The following is a 20,000-nucleotide window of genomic DNA, read 5'->3' as shown; positions in this document are numbered from 1 at the left end:
TCCCAGCAGGTGTCGGCAGTACAGCAGCAGGAAGAGGAGCAGGAGGAGAACTCACACTGCAGAACGGCACCAATGCCCCAGACATCCCCTGTGATGTGTGCACCGGGAGGAAGGAGCGAGCCGTAAGCTCCTGTCTCACGTGCATTGCTTCGTACTGTGAGACGCATGTGCAGCCGCACCGCCAGTCACCCTTTTATGCTTCCCATCGACTCCTGGACCCTCACGAGGCCCTGCGAGGACGCACGTGTCCCGAACATGGCCGGCTGCTAGAGGTCTTCTGCCGCACAGACCAGCGCTGCATCTGCGCCATCTGTGTGCTGGAGGAACACCGGACTCATGCCACCGTGTCTGTACAGACCGAACGCGCCGTCAAACAGGTAAGTGCTGAAAATAACAACACACCACTAAGTACACCACTCTGTATGTACAGAGACCATGAATTTAAATGTAGGCGTATCTTTGTGTCTATGAGGTGGTGCAAGAAATTACTTTATTTATCTATTTTTTCACAACATCACCTTCAAAATAGTCCCCTGGCACAGTAATATACATGGGAGGTGGAACCTTAGTGTGACCTTAAAGCATCTGACTTCGGCTTCAAAGGTCTCCAATAGTCGTAAGTTTAAATCTCAGCCACACCAAGTTGCCACTTCTGGGCCCTTGAGCGGGGCCCTTAACCCCGTATCTGCTCATTTGCATAAATGTGATAATTGTAAGACGCTCTAGATAAGGGCGTCTGCCAAATGCCGTAAATGTCATACAGTGCTCCCAGTGTTCTTCTGGAATGTGTCCTGGAAGTTTTCTTTGCAAAGCATGTCGAGCACCTTCTGTGATTCATGATGGATCTCTGCAATAGTGTAAAAACGGCGAGCTGGATCTTCATCTTCAGGAAGAAGGCGAAGTGCTCAGGAGCCAAATCTGGCAAGTAGGGTTAGGGTGAGATCTGGATTGTTTTCTGACAATCATCGCGCACAAGTTGCTCAACGGTTTTGACATTCTCGGGGGTTGAGCTTGTTAAAGGTCTTACTGATCTGTGGTCTTCTTCCTGTGATGTTCCCCAAAACATCTCGAATGATTTTTTTTAGCGTAGCCATACATCAAAGGTACTTCATGTCAAATCTCTGTGGCAGATTTGCCCAGTTTAATGCAGAATTTCACATTTGTTCTTTGTTCTAACTTGCTGTCTGTGATGAAAACGAAGACGTGGTAACAGAACACGAGTCAGAACTACACCAGTTACACCAATAGTCTCAAAATTTTTTGATACCAACTCATATAAAGAAATAAGGAGAGGTCTGAGTGGGTGTGTATTCAGTTTGTGTATTTTTGGTGGCCGGATTTTATTTACGGAAAAGCTTTAATGAAGATGTCACATAAATTGTTTAGGAATTTTAGCCATTTTAATATAGCACCTCCATTTTTTCATCTCAAAAGTAATTGGACGCTTATCTGATAACCAGTGGCCTGTTTCACTTTGAATATTATATTTGCATTCGTTGTCTGTTCATCTGAACTCTCACTATGTGGTCCAAAGAGGAGACAAAGCAAATAAAAGACGCCAAATCACATTCTGCTACAGTTTTTATAAGAATAAACATAAACAAAGCGGGGGGTCACTCAATTATTTTGTTGGAGGAGAAAAACCCCTTGACAGGGACACTCTAAAGGAGGAAGGAGTATCACTCTCAATGTCTACACTCAAAAGATTCCCTCATTAGTGTAACTACAGATCGTTCAACTGAAGATACAAACCATTGGATGCTTTCAAGAACAGAAAGGTCAGATTAGACATGTAGAAAAATCGGATCACTTTTGGAGCAAGATTTCGGAGTTTATTAAAACTAACATTAACTCGTACCACAATTATAGTTATAGAAGATCCTGGAGAAGGAAAGCGAGCACTTATGATCCAAAGCATAACACATCATCTGTCAGACATGTAGACAGTGTTATGGAATGGGCAGATATGGCTGCTAATGGAGCTGAACCAGTGGTGTTTCTTGATCATGAATTGTGAAATGTACATAGTTTTACTTTCTGCACAGATTCAGTTAAATCTCATAGAAATCATATTGAAAATTACCCAAAACTTAACTCAAATGTCTGATCAACTGACCTGCTGTTGTTCCCTCGAACAGAACTTTCTCAAGTGTGAAAAATTTTTCCCATCTCAGAACAAAGCCCATCTTCTGTTCCTGGGCTTATAGAGAGTCAGCTCAGTGCTTTTTGTTAAAGGTTTCACATCAGACATCCCCTGAGGTATTTCAGTAACGCTAACATGCCACAGTTTGTATAAACAGGGTGTAACTTCATCTACATGACAACCAGGATTACAGAAATACCACCACTAATCATTAACACAGACACATTCATGAACCTGACTGCTGTTCCACTGCAGCATGAACCTGACTACTGTTCCACTGCAACATGAACCTGACTACTGTTCCACTGCAACATGAACCTGACTACTGTTCCACTGCAGCATGAACCTGACGGCTGTTCCACTGCAGCATGAACCTGACTACTGTTCCACTGCAACATGAACCTGACTACTGTTCCACTGCAACATGAACCTGACTACTGTTCCACTGCAGCATGAACCTGACTGCTGTTCCACTGCAACATGAACCTGACTGCTGTTCCACTGCAGCATGAACATGACTGCTGTTCCACTGCAGCATGAACCTGACTGCTGTTCCACTGCAGCATGAACCTGACTGCTGTTCCACTGCAGCATGAACCTGACTACTGTTCCACTGCAGCATGAACCTGACTGCTGTTCCACTGCAACATGAACCTGACTACTGTTCCACTGCAGCATGAACCTGACTGCTGTTCCACTGCAACATGAACCTGACTGCTATTCCACTGCAGCATGAACCTGACTGCTGTTCCACTGCAACATGAACCTGACTACTGTTCCACTGCAGCATGAACCTGACTGCTGTTCCACTGCAACATGAACCTGACTGCTGTTCCACTGCAGCATGAACCTGACTGCTGTTTCACTGCAGCATGAACCTGACTACTGTTCCACTGCAGCATGAACCTGACTGCTGTTTCACTGCAGCATGAACCTGACTACTGTTCCACTGCAACATGAACCTGACTGCTGTTCCACTGCAGGATGAAATGTGTTTATGAAAAGTGTTTGAAAGGAGTCGCCAGTGTCAATACTTTGTAATATACAGAAGAACACTGTGTGAGTTTCCCAAATCTTCACAAACCTTCCCAGATCTTTAGGAAGGAGGAGTTCACAGTTCTTCATGGTTTCCATGGTAAGATCTTTGTGATTGTGAAGAGTGTGAACTGTAGTGGTGTATTAACCACACAGGGACATTCTGTTAGAGGAAAATAGTGGGTGCACTTTGGGGTGCAGAGATGTGATACAGTGAGGCTCTTTATAGTTATGGGTCCAGAAAAGCTTCTATATTTTGCAGAAGAAAAACTTTATTTGCTTTCCTGAGGAAGCTTAACTTTAATATCTACAATAACAATGGAACTGATGTGTCTTGAAGGATTGATGGTTCTTGAAAAAGTGATGTATCTTAAATATTTTCAGGTGAAACATGTCACCATAAATCACTGAATGAATTTATATCACGTATATTGCAATAATTACAACACATAAGGAACAAAAATGATCTAGGAATCAGAATAATTATTTGATGGCATAATTTATCAAACTGAGACACCTGGGGCTCAACTCCCCTCGCTGTAACTGGGTGCTGGACTTCGTATCAGAGAGACCACAAAATGTGCATGCACAGCCCGATACTCTTTTGTCAGAGTGCACAATGCTAAACTGGTAGCTAAAGACTTTCATTACTTGTTAGTTTTGTGAAGCTTTGGTGCTAAATAAAAGAAGCAAACTTCAGACACAATGTGATTCAGATGATGGAGTATGGTTCGAGCTAAAAGACAGAATGTTTTTGTTGAATGCTACATAAATCCCTGTCTGTTCCCTCCAGAGGATGCTTGGGAAAACTGAACTGGACATCCAGACGTCGATCGAGAGGCGAGGGCTGCGTATAACTGAACTTAAACAAAGACTGCAGTTCCTCAGGGTAAATCAAGCTAACTTTTGCATTAGCATTAGCATTATAAATTATGTGTTTATACTGGAGACTTTTGTTGTTGTCGTGTGCAGAACTATGCCCATGCTGAGCTCTCTGAGGTGGAGCAGGTCCTCTGTGATGTCACGCAGTCAGTAGAGCGAATACGCACAGAACTGGTGGGTGGAATCGAGGACAAGAGAGACTCTGTGATTGGCCAAGGGGAGAGGTTCGTGTCAGAGCTGGAGGTGGAGGTAGGCAAGTTGCAGGAGCGCAGGGCTCAACTGGAGGTTCAGGCAACATCAGAAGACCACATCAGCTTCCTGCAGGTACTATAAGTTATGATTTCATGAAAGGAAATTTATGAAGAAATAACAACAATGAATTATTAAAAAAATGTAAATGATGATGGTGATGATGATGGTAAAGATAATGTTGAGGACAATGAGGATGATGATGATGATGATGATGATGATGGTATCATAATGGCCTGGTTTCTGGAGCAGAGCTTTGAGGAGGTGAACGCTCCGTATCAGGATCATATGCTCAACACAGACCCTGATCTGGAGCTCCACTTCTCTCTGGGGGAGGTGAAAAATGCCCTGGGAGAGATACGTGAAAGACTGGACGATATCCACATGGGTGAAGTTCACTACAGACAATCAGGTAGCACACTTTTATTATTTATTTAAAGAATATTTTAACATTGATGTAATTAAGAATAAGGGAGATGTGCAGACCTGTGGTGCTCTCCCTCGGCATGAAACCATACTGTTGCTCACAGATGGTCACCTCTTCTCTCAGCCTGGCTTCCACTACTCTTTCCCATAACTTCATGGTGTGACTGATCAACTTAATTCCCCTGTAGTTACTGCAGGTCTGCACATCTCCCTTATTCTTAAAGATCAGTACCAGCACACTCCTTCTCCATTCCTCAGGCATCTTCTCACCTTCCAAAATCCTGTTAAACTATTTTGTTAAAAACTCCACTGCCATCTCTCCTAAACATCTCCATGCTTCTTCCGGTATGTCATCTGGTCCAACAGACTTTCAACTCTTCATCCTCTTAATCGCTGCTCTTACTTCCTCCTTACTGATCCTATCCACTTCCTGCTTCACATCTCCACACCATCCAACCTTCTCTCTCTCTCTCTCTCTCTCTCATTTTCCTCGTTCATCAGCTGCTCAAAATACTCCCTCCATCTTCTCAACACACTCTCCTCACTAGTCAACACATTTCCCTCTCCATCCTTTATTGCTCTAACTTGCAGCACATTCTTCCCAGCTCGGTTCCTCTGCCTGGCCAATCGGTATAAATCCTTTTCTCCTTCCTTAGTGTCCAACTTCTCCTACAGCTCCTCATATGCCTTTTCCTTGGCTTTCACCACATCCTTCACCTGCTGCTGCATCTCCTTGTACTCCTGCCTACTTTTCTCATCACTCTGTCAAACCAAATTCTGTTTCTCCAACCTCTTTCTCCTTCTGCTCTCCTGCACTTCCTCATTCCACCACCATGTCTCTTTGTCTTCCTTTCTTTTTCCAGATGTCACACCAAGTACTTTTCTAGCTGTCTCCCTCATCACTCCTGCAGTAGTTCAACAATCATCCAACACCTCTTCACCACCACCGAGCTTCTGTCTGACCTCTTCCCTGAATCTCACACTACACTCTTCCTCCTTCAGTTTCCACCATCTTTTTCTTCTTTCAGTCCTCACTCTCCTCCTCTTCTTCTTCACCTCCATCCTACAGACACCATCCGATGCTGTCTAGCTACACTGTCCCCTGCCAACACCTTACAGTCTCCAATCTCCTTCAGGTTGCATCTCCTACATAGAACATAATCCACCTGTGTGCACCTTCCTCCACTCTTATACGTCACCCTCTGATTCTCCTTCTTCTTAAAATAAGTGTTCACCACTGCCATTTTCATCCTTTTAGCAAAATCTACCACCATCTGCCCTTCCACATTCCTCTCCTTAAAACCATACCTACCATCACCTCCTCATCACCTCTGTTCCCTTCACCTACATGCCCATTAAAGTCTGCCCCAATCACCAATCGTTCATTCTTAGCTTCACCTTCTACCACTTCATCTAATTCACTCCAGAATCTTTCCTTCTCCTCCATCTCACAACCCACTTGTGGAGCATAAACACTGATGACATTTATCACATGTTTATTTGTTTTGAGTTTTTAATAATGAACATTGTCTCAGAGCAGCTTTACACAGATAATGTGGAGATAAAAATGAAGATGTTTATAAGTGTAAGTTTGTCCCTGATAAACAAGACGGTGGCGACTGTGATGAAGGAAAAACTCCTTGAGATGCAGAAGGAAGAAACCTTGAGAGGAACCAGACTCAAGAGGGAACCTCATCCTCATCTGGGTGCCACCAAATGTCCATTTATTACAGATAAACGATGTTGAGGTGCAGTGATGGAGATCAGATCAAACTGTAGTCCTGAGTCAGTGTAGCAGACTGTTGATATTAACTACAGTCCAAATCCTCAAAGCTCCTGTTCTTACTCCAGAATTTCATGGAACCACCCAAGGCATTGATGAGAAACATCTCCAGCTGCACAGAGTCGCTTCCAATCGAAGAGAACATCCAGAGGCAGACCAGGACGAAGTGGGAATATCCTCTGAGGGAAGAGGAGCAGGAAGAGTGGTCATGGGCATGTTTAACTTTATGGAAAGAGAGAGAGAGAGAGAGAGAGAGAGAGAGAGAGAGAGAGAGAGAGAGAGAGGATGGGTGACAGGGAAGAGAGAGAGAGAGAGAGAGAGAGAGAGAGAGAGAGAGAGAGAGAGAGAGACAGAGAGAGAGAGAGAGAGAGAGAGAGAGGGAGAGAGAGAGAGAGAGAGAGAGAGAGAGAGAGAGAGAGAGAGAGAGAAGAGGGTGACAGGAAGAGAAGGATATGGATTATTAAGTCTCGTGATTGTTGTATGAAAGTTAAGTCACTGTGCAGTTTGGACTCTGGTAAGATTCACTGTAGCAGCAGAACTAAAAGGGAGAAGCAGAAGGAAACACAGACATGAGGATCTCTGGGATAAGAGACGACCCACCACACCACCATCAACAAACCTGAGTGAACGTGTGAGAGTGAGGAGACGACAGCATCCAAATATCCCAGTTCACCAAACACTCCATATCCATGATCCCTCCAGATCTGCTCCTTTACCTCACAAACACCTACTGACTAAAGACTCCACTAAATAAATATGTGTTCAGACTCGACTTGAACACTGAGACTGTGTCTGAGTCCCGAACACTGATTGGAAGGTTGTTCCATAACTGTGGGGTTTATAAGAGAAACATATGTCCCCTGCTGGAGTCTTCATTATTTGAGGTACCAACAAATAGCCTGCACCTTTTGATCTAAGTAGGTGTGGAGGATCATCCTGGTACAGAAGTTCACAGAAGTTGTTAATGATACCTGTAGTGGTTGTTGGTAATCCGGGCCTCGACCGATCCAGTATGAAATTCTGATTCGTGATCCGCATATTTAATTTGGCACATGTTTTATGCTGGATGTCCTTCATAACACAAACCTCCACATTTATCTGGGCTTGAGACCGACACTGAGAGTCACCTGAGTTGTGTAACACTAATGACTGGGCTGCTTGCATGTTTGTAAAACTAATGCTAATTCTCAAAAAATTCTAAAAACTATAACCAATAGTCCTGAATTACTAAAGATTTGCTCATTAAAACAATCAATACATAAAAATATAATAATTATAATTTGTATCCTATAGACACTGAACATCGAGATGAAAAGATATGAAAGGAGTGAAATATCTATAAAAAAAAATACGAGCGTTAATGCTGTAAATACTGCAACCTTCATTAGTGGCGACTGTTTGCAGTAATAAAGGTGTGAAATTTGTCTCAGTGTCGTCGCTGCCTGAGTCGGAGAGCATGATGAGCGTCAGGTCCAATAAGAAGAAAGACTTTTCACTGAAAGGTAAATACACACTACATCACCCACACCCACACAGGATTTATTAATGAATCTCCAGAACAGCAGCTCTGACAGTAGCACATGTTTATATTAATGCAGTGGCTCTGATATGTCATGGTTTCCATATTAACAGCTTGTTCATAGATATGTGTACAGCACATGGTGCTCTGATCATACACTGATCATCACTGACATGCTGAAGACTTCTGTAAGGAAAATGGTTTTCTGAAGGAGTTTCTGTAACGTGTGTGGAAGGAGTCTGCAGTGTCAGTGCTTTGTAACAGAGGCAGCGCTGTAACATCTTTGTGGTTCCTCAGTAATGTGTAACTAGTGTTTATAGCTGCTATAATGTAAGTGACAACAGAAACTGTGTTTCCCGTCGTTCCATGCACATGGCTAAATTAATAATAATAATAATAATAATAATAATAATAATAATAATAATAATAAGGAGTCACAGCCAGTATCTCCACAGCACCCCTGGTGGTAGATGTAGGGATTTGTGGGAGAAATGAGGGTGAGGAACAATTGAAAATAACACCCTGCATGAAAAAATGGAAAATTAATGGCCACTTTTGTTCTGTGCTCCAGATCTGCGGAGGTTCAGATCAGGATCCAGTGAGTGCCCCCCCCTTTATTATTCTGAAGAAATCAGACCACTTTAACTCACCTTGAACTGTGCAAAATTCTTTCATGTACTTATCTTTGTTTCTTCAGGTATCAAGAAGGTCAGAGGTTATCTAGGTGAGTCATTTCATCTTGTCACAGTGTGTTAAGTGTGTTATAGTGTGTTACAATGTTATAGTGAGTTTCAGTTTGTTATAGTGTACAATGTGTTATAAAGAGTTACAGTATGTTACAGATTGTTACAGTGTGCTATAGTCAGTTACATTGTGTTATAGTGAGTTAAATTGTGTAATAGTGAGTTACTGTATGTTATAGTGTATTATAAAGTCTAGCAATGTGTTACTGTGTGGTACAGAATGTAATTGTGTGTTATAGTGAGTTACAGTGTGTTAGAGTTACTACAACTATACTATACTATAACTATAGTGTTATAGTTACAGTGAAGTACAGTGCAATACAGTGTTATATTGTCTTAATGAGTTACAGTGTGGTGTAGTGAGATATACAGTGAGGAAAATAAGTATTTGAACACGCTGCTATTTTGCAAGTTCTGCCACTTAGAAATCATGGAGGGTCTGAAATTGTCATCGTAGGTGCATGTCCACTGTGAGAAAATCCAGAACTCACAATATATGATTTTTAAACTATTTATTTGTATGATACAGCTGCAAATAAGTATTTGAACACCTGAGAAAGTCAATGTTAATATTTGGTACAGGAGCCTTTGTTTGCAATTACAGAGGGCAAACGTTTCCTGTAGTTTTTCACCAGGTTTGCACACACTGCAGGAGGGATTTTGGCCCACTCCTCCACTCAGATCTTCTCTAGATCAGTCAGGTTTCTGGCCTGTCGCTGAGAAACACGGAGTTTGAGCTCCCTCCAAAGATTCTCTATTGGGTTTAGGTCTGGAGACTGGCTAGGCCACGCCAGAACCTTGATATGCTTCTTACAGAGCCACTCCTTGGTTATCCTGGCTGTGTGCTTCGGGTCATTGTCATGTTGGAAGACCCAGCCTCGACCCATCTTCAATGCTCTAACTGAGGGAAGGAGGTTGTTCCCCAAAATCTTGCAATACATGGCCCCGGTCATCCTCTTCTTAATACAGTGCAGTCACCCTGTCCCATGTGCAGAAAAACACCCCCAAAGCATGATGCTACCACCCCCATGCTTCACAGTAGGGATGGTGTTCTTGGGATGGTACTCATCAATCTTCTTCCTTTAAACACCTTTAGTGGAATTATGACCCAAAAGTTCTATTTTGGTCTCATCTGACCACATGACTTTCTTCTATGACTCCTCTGGATCATCTGAATGGTCATTGGCAAACTTAAGACGTGCCTGGACATGTGCTGGTTTAAGCAGGGGAACCTTCCGTGCCATGCATGATTTCAAACCATGACGTCTTAGTGTATTACCAACAGTAACCTTGGAAACGGTGGTCCCAGCTCTTTTCAGGTCATTGACCAGCTCCTCCCGTGTAGTTCTGGGCTGATTTCTCACCTTCCTTAGGATCATTGAGACCCCACGAGGTGAGATTTTGCATGGAGCCCCAGTCCGAGGGAGATTGACAGTCATGTTTAGCTTCTTCCATTTTCTAATGATTGCTCCAACAGTGGACCTTTTTTCACCAAGCTGCTTGCTAATTTCCCCGTAGCCCTTTCCAGCCTTGTGGAGGTGTACAATTTTGTCTCTAGTGTCTTTGGACATCTCTTTGGTCTTGGCCATGTTAGTAGTTGGATTCTTACTGATTGTATGGGGTGGACAGGTGTCTTTATGCAGCTAACGACCTCAAACAGGTGCATCTAATTTAGGATAATAAATGTAGTGGAGGTGGACATTTTAAAGGCAGACTAACAGGTCTTTGAGGGTCAGAATTCTAGCTGATAGACAGGTGTTCAAATACTTATTTGCAGCTGTATCATACAAATAAATAGTTTAAAAATCATACATTGTGATTTCTGGATTATTTTTTTTTAGATTATGTCTCTCACAGTGGACATGCACCTACGATGACAATTTCAGACCCTCCATGATTTCTAAGTGGGAGAACTTGCAAAATAGCAGGGTGTTCAAATACTTATTTTCCTCACTGTAGTGTGTTACACCGCAGTTTGTTATAGTGAGTTACAGTGTGTTGTAGTTATTTACAGTGCAGTACAGTGTGTTATGGTGAGTTGCTGTGTGTAACAGTGAGTTATAGTGTGCTACAGTGAGTTACAGTGCATTACAGTGTGTTATAGTGAGTTACTGTGTGTTGCTGTATAATATATAGTGTGTGTTGGTGCATCACAGTGAGTTACAGTGTGTTGCAATGTGCTATAGTGTGTTATAAAGAGTTGCATTGTGTAACAGTGTGTTACAGAGTGCTTTAGTGAGTTACTGTGTGTTATAGTGAGTTACAGTGGACTACAGTGTTACAGTGAGTTATTGTGTGTTACATTGAGTTATAATGAATTACAATGTTTTACTGTGTGTAACAATGAGTTACAGTGTGTTATAGAGAGTTACAGTTAAAAATCAAAACATTTGAATTTGAATTCCAGTGTGTGAGTTACAGTGTGTTGCAGTGAGTTACCGTGTGTTACATTATGTTACAGTGAGAGACAGTGTGTTATAGTGAGGTAAAGTGAGTTAAAGTGTGTTATAGTACATTACAGTGTGTTACAGTGTATAAGTGAGCGTTACAATGTCTTACAATAAATTACACTGTGTTATAGTTAGGTAAAGTGTGTTGTAATACTTTACATTGTGATACAGTGGTTTATAGTGTGTTACAGTAAATTATAGTGAGTTACTGTGTGTTACAGTATATTATAAAATGTGTTATATTGAGTTACAGTGTGTTATAGTGTGTAACAGTGAGTTATAGTGAGTTATAGAAAGTTACTGTTTGTTACAGTATATTATAAAGTGTGTTATAGTGAGTTACAGTGAAGTACAGTGTGTTATAGTTAAGTACAGTGTGTTATAAAGAGTTACAGGGTTTATACTGAATGACAGTGCACTACAGTGTGTTGTAATTGGTTACTGTGTGTTACAGTATATTATAAAGTGTGTTATTGTGAGTTACAGTGTGTTATAGTGATTTACAGTGTGTTATAGTGAGTTAACGTGAAGTACAGTGTGTTATAGTGAGTTACAGTGTGTTATAGTGTGTTTAAAGAGTTACACTGTGTTACAGAGTGCGTGTGTGTAACAGGGTGTTACACTGATTTACACACACTTATAATGCGTTACAATGTGTTACTGTGTGTTACATTGAGTTACAGTGTGTTAAAATTAGTTACTGTGTGTTACAGTATGTTATAGTGAGTTACAGTCAAATATGTAAACATTGGAATTAGAAATGTAAATTTACAGTTTGTTAGTGAGTTACATTATGTTACAGTGAGTTGAAGTGTGTTATAGTGAGTTGAAGTGAGTAGCAGTGTCTTACATTGAGTTATAGTGTATTAGTGAGTGTTACATGTGTTAGAGTGAGTTACAGTGTGTTATAATGAGTTACAGTGTGATGTAGTGCTTTACAGTGTGATACAGTGAGGTATAGTGTTGTACAGTGAGTTATTGTGAGTTACTGTGTGTTACCGTATATTATAAAGTGTGTTATAATGAGTTACAGTGTATTATAGTGTGGTAGTGGGGTACAGTATGTTACAGTTAGTTATTACTTCTACCTGTTTAAGCTGTTAACGCTGTCGGGGAGTTTTTCCTTGCCACAGTTGCTCATCAGGGACAAACTTACTTACAAAGAACATATTTACGTTTAATCACCACATAATCTGTGTAAAGCTGCTTTGAGACAATGTTCATTGTTAAAAGCTCAATACAAATAAACATGAATTGAATTGAATTGAATTAAATTAACTGGACCTCACATCATATTAATATTAGATAGATAGATAGATAGATAGATAGATAGATAGATAGATAGATAGATAGACAGACAGACAGACAGACAGACAGACAGACAGACAGACAGACAGACAGACAGACAGACAGACAGACAGATAGATAGATAGATAGATAGATAGATAGATAGATAGATAGATAGATAGATAGATCTTTATTGTCATTGCATTGTACAGGTACACAGCAACAAAATGCAGTTTGGCATCTACCAGAAGTGCAAAATGAAGCAATCGTGCAAAAAGTGCAGATATATATGTAAGCATATGTACAGTGATTAAATATAAAGGCTATATCAGTGCAGAGACGTGTGGACATCATTAGGAGCCTTTGCTATGTTTCCACACGGACAGTTAATAAGGTGATACCAGAGAATGGGATCTAACTGACATGTTGTTGATTTTGTTTCGGTAATAACATCATACAGCTCTTTCTGTCCTGTACATGTAAAACAGTGTAGTATTATGAAGTGTTACAGTGTGTTATAGTGTGTTTCAGTGAATCACAATGTGTTACAGTGTAACAGTGATTTCCAGTGTGTTACAGTGTGTCACATTGAGGCCATGCTGAATGTTTGTTCTCTCTACACAGAGGACGTGTTGTTAAACCCTGTGACGGCGTATCCTTTCCTCATCCTCTCCAACGACAGGAAACAGGTGAAACGTGGAGAAAAGCTGCAGTTTTTCAGGAATAGCCCTCAGAGATTTGACGTGTGGAGCTGTATTACAGCTAAAGAAGGTTACGATGCAGGACGCCATTACTGGGAGGTACACACACACACACACACACACACACACACACACACACACACACACACACACACAAATTAACAATATGCCCACTTGTATTCTATGTAGGTTGTATAAAACTTGTGTGTGTGTGTGTGTGTGTGTGTGTGTGTGTTGTGCAGGTTAGTGTTGGTGATAATAAAGACTGGAAAGTGGGTGTGGTCAGAGACTCTGCTCAGAGGAAAGGGCTGTTTGATATGAGCCCCAGCAATGGTTACTATGTGCTGTGGTGGAGCACCAATCATCTGCGAGCACTCACCACCCCGCCCCTGACCAAGGTCAAGATGAATGGACGCCTGCGATACCTGGGCGTGTTCCTGGACTGCGAAGATGGTCATGTGACCTTCTACAATGCCAAGACAGGTGCTGAGATTTACTCGTTCATTACAGAAGGAGCTTTCAGCGAGAAGATGTTCCCTCTGTTCGGCACGTCTGATAAAGAAATACCACTTATGCTCCCAGGTGGAACAACACACATGCCTGAGTAAGCGAACGAGGGGAAAGGATGAAGGAACGAGGGGTAAAGGACTGTAAAAAGCAGAATACAAATAAGAAAGAAAAGAGGAAATAAGTAAAAGATAAAAGTGTTTAATGTGGAAGCAGCAATAATCTGAACCCTGATCCACACCATATTTAATCTCAACAACAGAAAAATAAAAAATACTCAACACTGCTTTAGAACAAATATTAATATATTGTGTGTAGCGTAATGTGGTGCTTGTGTTGTGTAGTGTGATGTGTTTTGTGTGTAGTAAGATGTGTAGTGTGATGTGTGGTGTGTTGTGTGTAGTAAGATGTGTAGTGTGATGTGTGTTGTGTTGTGTGTAGTCAAATGTGTAGTGTGATGTGTGTTGTGTTGTGTGTAGTAAGATGTGTTGTGTGTAGTAAGATGTGTTGTGTGTAGTGTGTTGTGTGATGTGTGTTGTGTTGTGTGTAGTGTGATGTGTGTTGTGTTGTGTGTAGTAAGATGTGTTGTGTGTAGTGTGATGTGTGTTGTGTTGTGTGTAGTGTGATGTGTGTTGTGTTGTGTGTAGTGTGATGTGTGTTGTGTGTAGTAAGATGTGTTGTGTGTAGTGTGATGTGTGTTGTGTTGTGTGTAGTAAGATGTGTTGTGTGTAGTGTGATGTGTGTTGTGTTGTGTGTAGTAAGATGTGTTGTGTGTAGTGTGATGTGTGTTGTGTTGTGTGTAGTGTGTAGTGTGATGCGTGTATTGTTTGGTGTGTAATTTGAGTTGTGTGTGTGTGTGTGTGTGTGTGTGTGTGTGTGTGTGTGTGTGTGTAGTGCATAGTGTGTGCATGAAAGAAACACTGATGAGGTGATTTATTGATTCCGCTCACTTATGACACCTTTAAAAATTTTAATTTTATCTTTTATTCACAATTAGAATATTTTTGGGGTTGTTGTTTTTTTTTATTTGATTTGTGACGTCACTGTACTAATAAATAAATAAACCTACATGTGAGTTTCTATTTATTTGAGGAGATTCATGAATGACCTCAGACCATACAGGAGATTGGTTAATGAGTTAAACTTATTCTCCAAGATCTGAGAAAAGGTTGAAGCCCAGCAGTTACGCTCACACAATGTAAGCAAATATTTCATTATTCACTTACAGAATAATAATTTTAATATTAATTTATACCCTAAAATCCACAAATTACATTGTGTATTATTTTTAAGGAAGAAAAAGGCCACAGAGGCAGAGGGTAAAATGTGGGTTTGATTGAAGTTAGCACTTGACCTACTACTTGAAAGAATGAGGGGAATGTGGAGGAGCAGTTATTTACATTTACAGCATTCAGCACACGCCCTTTTCCAGAGCGACTGGGGCTGATCAGGAGAAGCAGGATTCTCACACACAGTTTCACGCTTAGATCACAGAGCCCTGTGGAGATACAGGAGAAATGAGCCGGGTCGAGATGTGCCTGACTGGAACTCCAGAAAATGTTTAATCACCCGCTTTGGCACTTATTTACAAAACATGCATACGTAGCTACTCAAATACACACATTTATAAAGAAACTCAGATTGATTATGGTTGTACTCCAGTAAACTCCTTTTTTGCTTTTTCACAACCACAGTTTCTTGTAGTTGTATTTTTTAGAAGAAGATGATTTTCAAGCTACTTGGCACAGATTTTTGAAAAGAAGACCCAGATTTTTTGTTGTGGTGATTTAAGTTATGACATGCTACTTATGAACAACATTTATGATATGTATCAGATCTTGTCAATAAAATCTTAAAACATTTGCACATGGTTGCTTCCAGTGCCAGGGTCAGCATTTCCTCCTGCTTCACTTTCAATTGCTTCCAAGTTTGCCAGTTTTGTGCTGCCCTTGTGGAGGATTCTTCACCCAGATCTCCCCACACATTTAAGCTGCAACCATCAGATTCTTTTCAGATAGAACTATATCCCACTGCCCCTTTCCCTCTGCTCAGCCTCTGTGTCCTCTTGAGGATGTTGCTCAGCCTCCCTGTAACATTTAGGATGTTGCTCAGCTTCACTGTTCTGTTGAGGATATCCCTCATCCTCCTGTTCTCATGAGAATATCACTCTGCCTAATTCACTTGCCGAGGACCATTGTTTTCTTTCCCCTCTGGCATCACCAGTGTTGTTGCTTAATCTTGCTGTGACCATCTGGCGGCAGGGGGCATACTTTTTGGCTGCCCAGAAACCCACCATCAAAAATTACACATTAGAGGGAAAACTTCCTGGGTCCTGTCAGGATTTTGGTCATGTGATATTGTCATTTGTCCACCAGATGTCCCCATTATTACCCCATGTGGTTTACTAGTTAATTATCACCACCTGTGTTGACTTTCACTGGGTCTTTAAGGTCCCCTGTGGTACAGTTCCCTCTCTGCTTGCTTGTCTGGTCAGAATTTTATGTGTTGTTCCTCTGTGCTTTCAGTCTGGTCCTGAGCCTACATTTTATTTTGAAAAACATATCTTCTCTAGTAAAGTTCTAGTAAACAAATGCACAGACAACAAACATGGCCACTGTGAACTCCAAAATAATTTTCCTCCTAACATTTCGCTGCATGACAAACATTAGCATGGGGCAAAACATCTACTATTTTTTCAATTGGTAGAAATAGATGAACCTTTGTGGAGACTTGTTCCCTAATGAATTGGTTGGCTTCTGCAGTGTAGGTTTACTGGACAAATAGATTGAAGTGAAAACATCTCTCTTATCCACACTTTTATCATCTACTGTTCTCCTTTACTGAACTGAGGACTTCAGGAACTAACACATGAAACACAGATATACACCAAGGCAGGGATGTGTTTATCTTTAAGCAAACACATTTTTATTCATTAGAAATGGTATACAAAGAATCAAAATGCATTATTTATGATTATAGTTAGCATTAAATACACTGGCGTCAGGGCTAACTACACAGGGTTAACATCAGTATGTACAATTGTCCTTGATCTGCAGCGTTGTGCTCCACTTAGCTGTTGTTTCTGCAGAACCTCAGGTGCCGCAGGATGTAGCATTACCTCTGTGTGCATCAGAACTCCATCCAGGTCTTAAAAATGATTACAACATTGTGGTGACTGCCAACAAAGTGACCACTCCCCAGACAGAAATTAGAGGTGGCTGCCCAGCTAAAGGAGAAAACAGAAATGATATGCAAAGAAATCACTGATACTCCACTGATAGCATGAACCTGGTTATGAAACATGTTGCAAAATGGTGGTATCTCAGTATCGTTCTAGTATGTGTCCTGGGTATCCATTTTTTAATTGATGAAAACATTCTGCATTATAAAATGACAGTAGTTGGTTACAAGTGCAGGCTACTTTACTCTGGAGGCCAGGGTTTAATCTTAATATACCAAGTCCTGAAGCTAAATCCTGTATAGTTATGACAATCAACAACATTAGATTCCATTCCAACTAATCTACTGAAAGAAGTGCTCCATACAGCTGGTGAGCCTCTTCTCCATATTATTAACTCCTCACTATCTTCAGGTCACGTCCCTAAATCCCTCAAGTTAACAGTTATTAAATCCCTCATTAAGAAACCTCATTTAGATCCAAACACGCTATCGAATTACAGACCCATTTCGAATCTCCCATTTATGTGTAAGATTTTAGAAAAGATTTTTGCTGCCCAGTTCTGTTCCTACTTACAAGAGAACAATATTTTTGAAGAGTTTCAGTCAGGTTTCAGGCTCCATCATAACACAGGAACTGCTCTAGTTACAATCACTAATGACCTCAAAACTCTGGGCTTCTAGTAGTTCTTAGAATAGCAAAGTCCACTAAAGGTGGTAGAGCATTTTCACATTTAGCTCCTAAACTCTGGAATAGTCTTCCTGACAGTGTTCAGGGCTCAGACACACTCTCCCAGTTTAAGTGTAGATTAAAGACGTATGTTTGTAGCGAGTTCTACACATAACACACATCACATCATAACCTTGTGCTCCAGAACATCTGATCACATGCACATTATCAACTTGTGCTGTTAATATCATGAACAGCAGCTACGCTAATTCCTCTCCACTGCTTCTCTTTCTCTCCCCATCCCGAGGGGTCCTGAGGTTCCTCCAGCTCCAGTCACGTCCCACCTCATGAAGATTGTGGACCTATAAAGAAGTAGATGCCGAACTCGCAAAGATCCCGAACCATCTAGAGACGTACCAGTGCCAGCTGGATCCCACTTCATGTAGAGTTTGGACACTGGACCTCTTTGAGTGTTTAAAGACTCTGGCATGGAGAACCTGGTGTTGGATCTGTGATGATCTCAAATGTGGAGCTATTTTATGAGTTGCTCAGTAGCTCCTGGTTTTTTTAACCATAATGACTGTAGAAGTAAAATTACTCTTGATGTCACTTAGATGAGGATGAGGTTCTGCTTTTGAGTCTGGTTCCTCTTGAGATTTCTTCCTCATAACATCTAAGGGAGTTTTTCCTTGACCACAGTCTCCATGTTGCTCATCAGGGATAAACACACACCGTTCACCTTCACTGTTACATTCTGTAAAGCTGCTTTAAGACAATGTGTGTTGTGTAAAGTGCAAAAGAAATAAACTTGACTTGATCTAAACTAGTCTTGATCTTGGTGCTAATGCTTCAGTGTTCAAGTCGAGGCTGAACACATTTATTTAGTGGAGTGTTTAGTCAGTAGGTGTTTGTGAGGTAAAGGAGCAGATCTGGAGGGATCATGGATATGGAGTGTTTGGTGAACTGGGATATTTGGATGCTGTCGTCTCCTCACTCTCACACGTTCACTCAGGTTTGTTGATGGTGGTGTGGTGGGTCGTCTCTTATCCCAGAGATCCTCATGTCTGTGTTTCCTTCTGCTTCTCCCTTTTAGTTCTGCTGCTATAGTTCTGATATAATGGTTCTCTTTATCCCTGTTGCCCCCACACACACACTTTGTCGAGTTAAACATGCCCCTGAGGTACCAGTTATTTTGTCTCTTTCATCTTTCTGGACCTTCCTGATCCTTCCTGATTCCTTACTTCTGGGTGGAGTTCTCTTAAATTGGAGACCAGATGCTGAAGCTGAGGGTGCTCCACATGAACAGTGTACATTTCCATTAAATAACTGTGGATGGTTCCACTAAGGAACAGTGAAGATGGATTTGGAGTGAAATGAATAAGAACAGTTCTGCACTCGAGTCTAGATCAGTGAACAGTTGAGAACCTCAACAATTATGGAATTGTAATGAATGGACTTTCGATGTCGTCTCGATGAGAACGAGGTTCCTTTAGAGTCTGGTTCCTGTAAAGGTTCTTCCTCATACAAACCTCAGGAAGTGTTTCCTTCACCACACTCATTATTAGCAAACTGTCTACATTTGAATTGTATATTTATTGAAGGTGTATACTGTGTATAGACATGAAGGTGAAACATCAGTGTGTTTCACATGGATTTCACACTCACCTTTAACTTTTACTTCCACGGTCACTCTCACCTTCTTAGTGTGGTTGCCCAGGTGATTGTAAGCAGTGCAGGTGTACTGACCCTGCTTTTCTGGATGAATGCTCCTGATGATGATGGTGGAGGAGTTTGAGATGGTTGTGCTATTAGTTAATGTCCAGCAATAATGAGGGAGGGGGTTTCCATGGGCTGAGCAGGTCAGCGTCAGATTTTCACCTTCACTTACTGTTACTGTAGAATCTAATGGCTCTATTATGTTTGGTTTATCTGAGAGAGAGAGAGAGAGAGAGAGAGAGAGAGAGAGAGAGACAGAGAGAGAGAGAGAGAGAGAGAGAGAGAGAGAGAGAGAGAGAGAGAGAGAGAGAGAGAGAGATGGATGGGGAGACAGAGAGAGAGAGAGACAGAGAGAGAGAAAGAGAGAGAGAGAGAGAGACAGAGAGAGAGAGAGACAGAGAGACAGAGAGAGAGAGAGAGACAGAGAGAGAGAGAGAGAGTGAGAGAGAGACAGAGAGAGAGAGAGAGAGACAGAGAGAGAGAGAGAGACAGAGAGACAGAGAGAGAGATAGTGAGAGAGAGACGAGAGAGAGAGAGAGAGAGAGAGAGAGAGAGAGAGAGACAGAGAGAGAGAGAGAGAGACAGAGAGAGAGAGAGAGAGAGAGAGAGAGAGAGTGAGAGAGAGACAGAGAGAGAGACAGAGAGAGAGAGAGAGAGAGAGAGAGAGAGAGAGATAGTGAGAGAGAGAGAGAGAGAGAGAGAGAGAGAGAGA

General features: G+C 41.4%; 2 protein-coding genes and 1 long non-coding RNA gene across 6 annotated transcripts in view; 2 read left to right on the top strand and 1 right to left on the bottom strand.

Moving 5' to 3' along the window:
- btr30 (bloodthirsty-related gene family, member 30) overlaps window positions 1-13,899 on the top strand; it is a 46,541-nt gene extending 32,642 nt beyond the window's left edge. For both annotated transcript variants that reach the window (XM_083524205.1, XM_083524204.1), the window contains 9 exons: window positions 1-377; window positions 3,972-4,067; window positions 4,151-4,384; window positions 4,562-4,721; window positions 7,949-8,020; window positions 8,609-8,635; window positions 8,735-8,761; window positions 13,142-13,317; window positions 13,461-13,899. The exon at window positions 1-377 is cut by the window's left edge and continues 291 nt beyond it. In XM_083524205.1, coding sequence (XP_083380331.1) covers window positions 1-377; window positions 3,972-4,067; window positions 4,151-4,384; window positions 4,562-4,721; window positions 7,949-8,020; window positions 8,609-8,635; window positions 8,735-8,761; window positions 13,142-13,317; window positions 13,461-13,826 — 1,535 coding nt within the window. In that variant the 3' untranslated portion in view covers window positions 13,827-13,899. The remainder of the gene's footprint in view (window positions 378-3,971; window positions 4,068-4,150; window positions 4,385-4,561; window positions 4,722-7,948; window positions 8,021-8,608; window positions 8,636-8,734; window positions 8,762-13,141; window positions 13,318-13,460) is intronic.
- A 179-nt stretch (window positions 13,900-14,078) lies between these two features.
- On the top strand, window positions 14,079-14,793 carry LOC310716803. 3 transcript variants are annotated; one of them, XR_014530671.1, is made up of 2 exons: window positions 14,079-14,165; window positions 14,209-14,793. It is a non-coding gene; the product is annotated as an uncharacterized lncRNA (long non-coding RNA). The 3 variants fall into 3 exon arrangements; XR_014530672.1 differs by having other exon boundaries at window positions 14,096-14,139; window positions 14,228-14,793; XR_014530673.1 differs by having other exon boundaries at window positions 14,097-14,139.
- Window positions 14,794-16,623: 1,830 nt separating this feature from the next.
- LOC310716794 (vascular cell adhesion protein 1-like) overlaps window positions 16,624-20,000 on the bottom strand; it is a 6,777-nt gene continuing 3,400 nt past the window's right edge. The window contains exons 4-5 of the mRNA XM_083524233.1: window positions 19,238-19,501; window positions 16,624-16,951 (exon numbers count right to left, since the gene is read on the bottom strand). Coding sequence (XP_083380359.1) covers window positions 16,884-16,951; window positions 19,238-19,501 — 332 coding nt within the window. The 3' untranslated portion in view covers window positions 16,624-16,883. The remainder of the gene's footprint in view (window positions 16,952-19,237; window positions 19,502-20,000) is intronic.

The sequence above is a fragment of the Silurus aristotelis genome (genome assembly GCF_946808225.1).
Source record: "Silurus aristotelis genome assembly, chromosome: 21".
Classification (NCBI taxonomy): Eukaryota; Metazoa; Chordata; class Actinopteri; order Siluriformes; family Siluridae; genus Silurus; species Silurus aristotelis.
The sequence above is the reverse complement of the archived record's forward strand: the minus strand, read 5'-3'. Positions and strand labels throughout refer to the sequence as shown.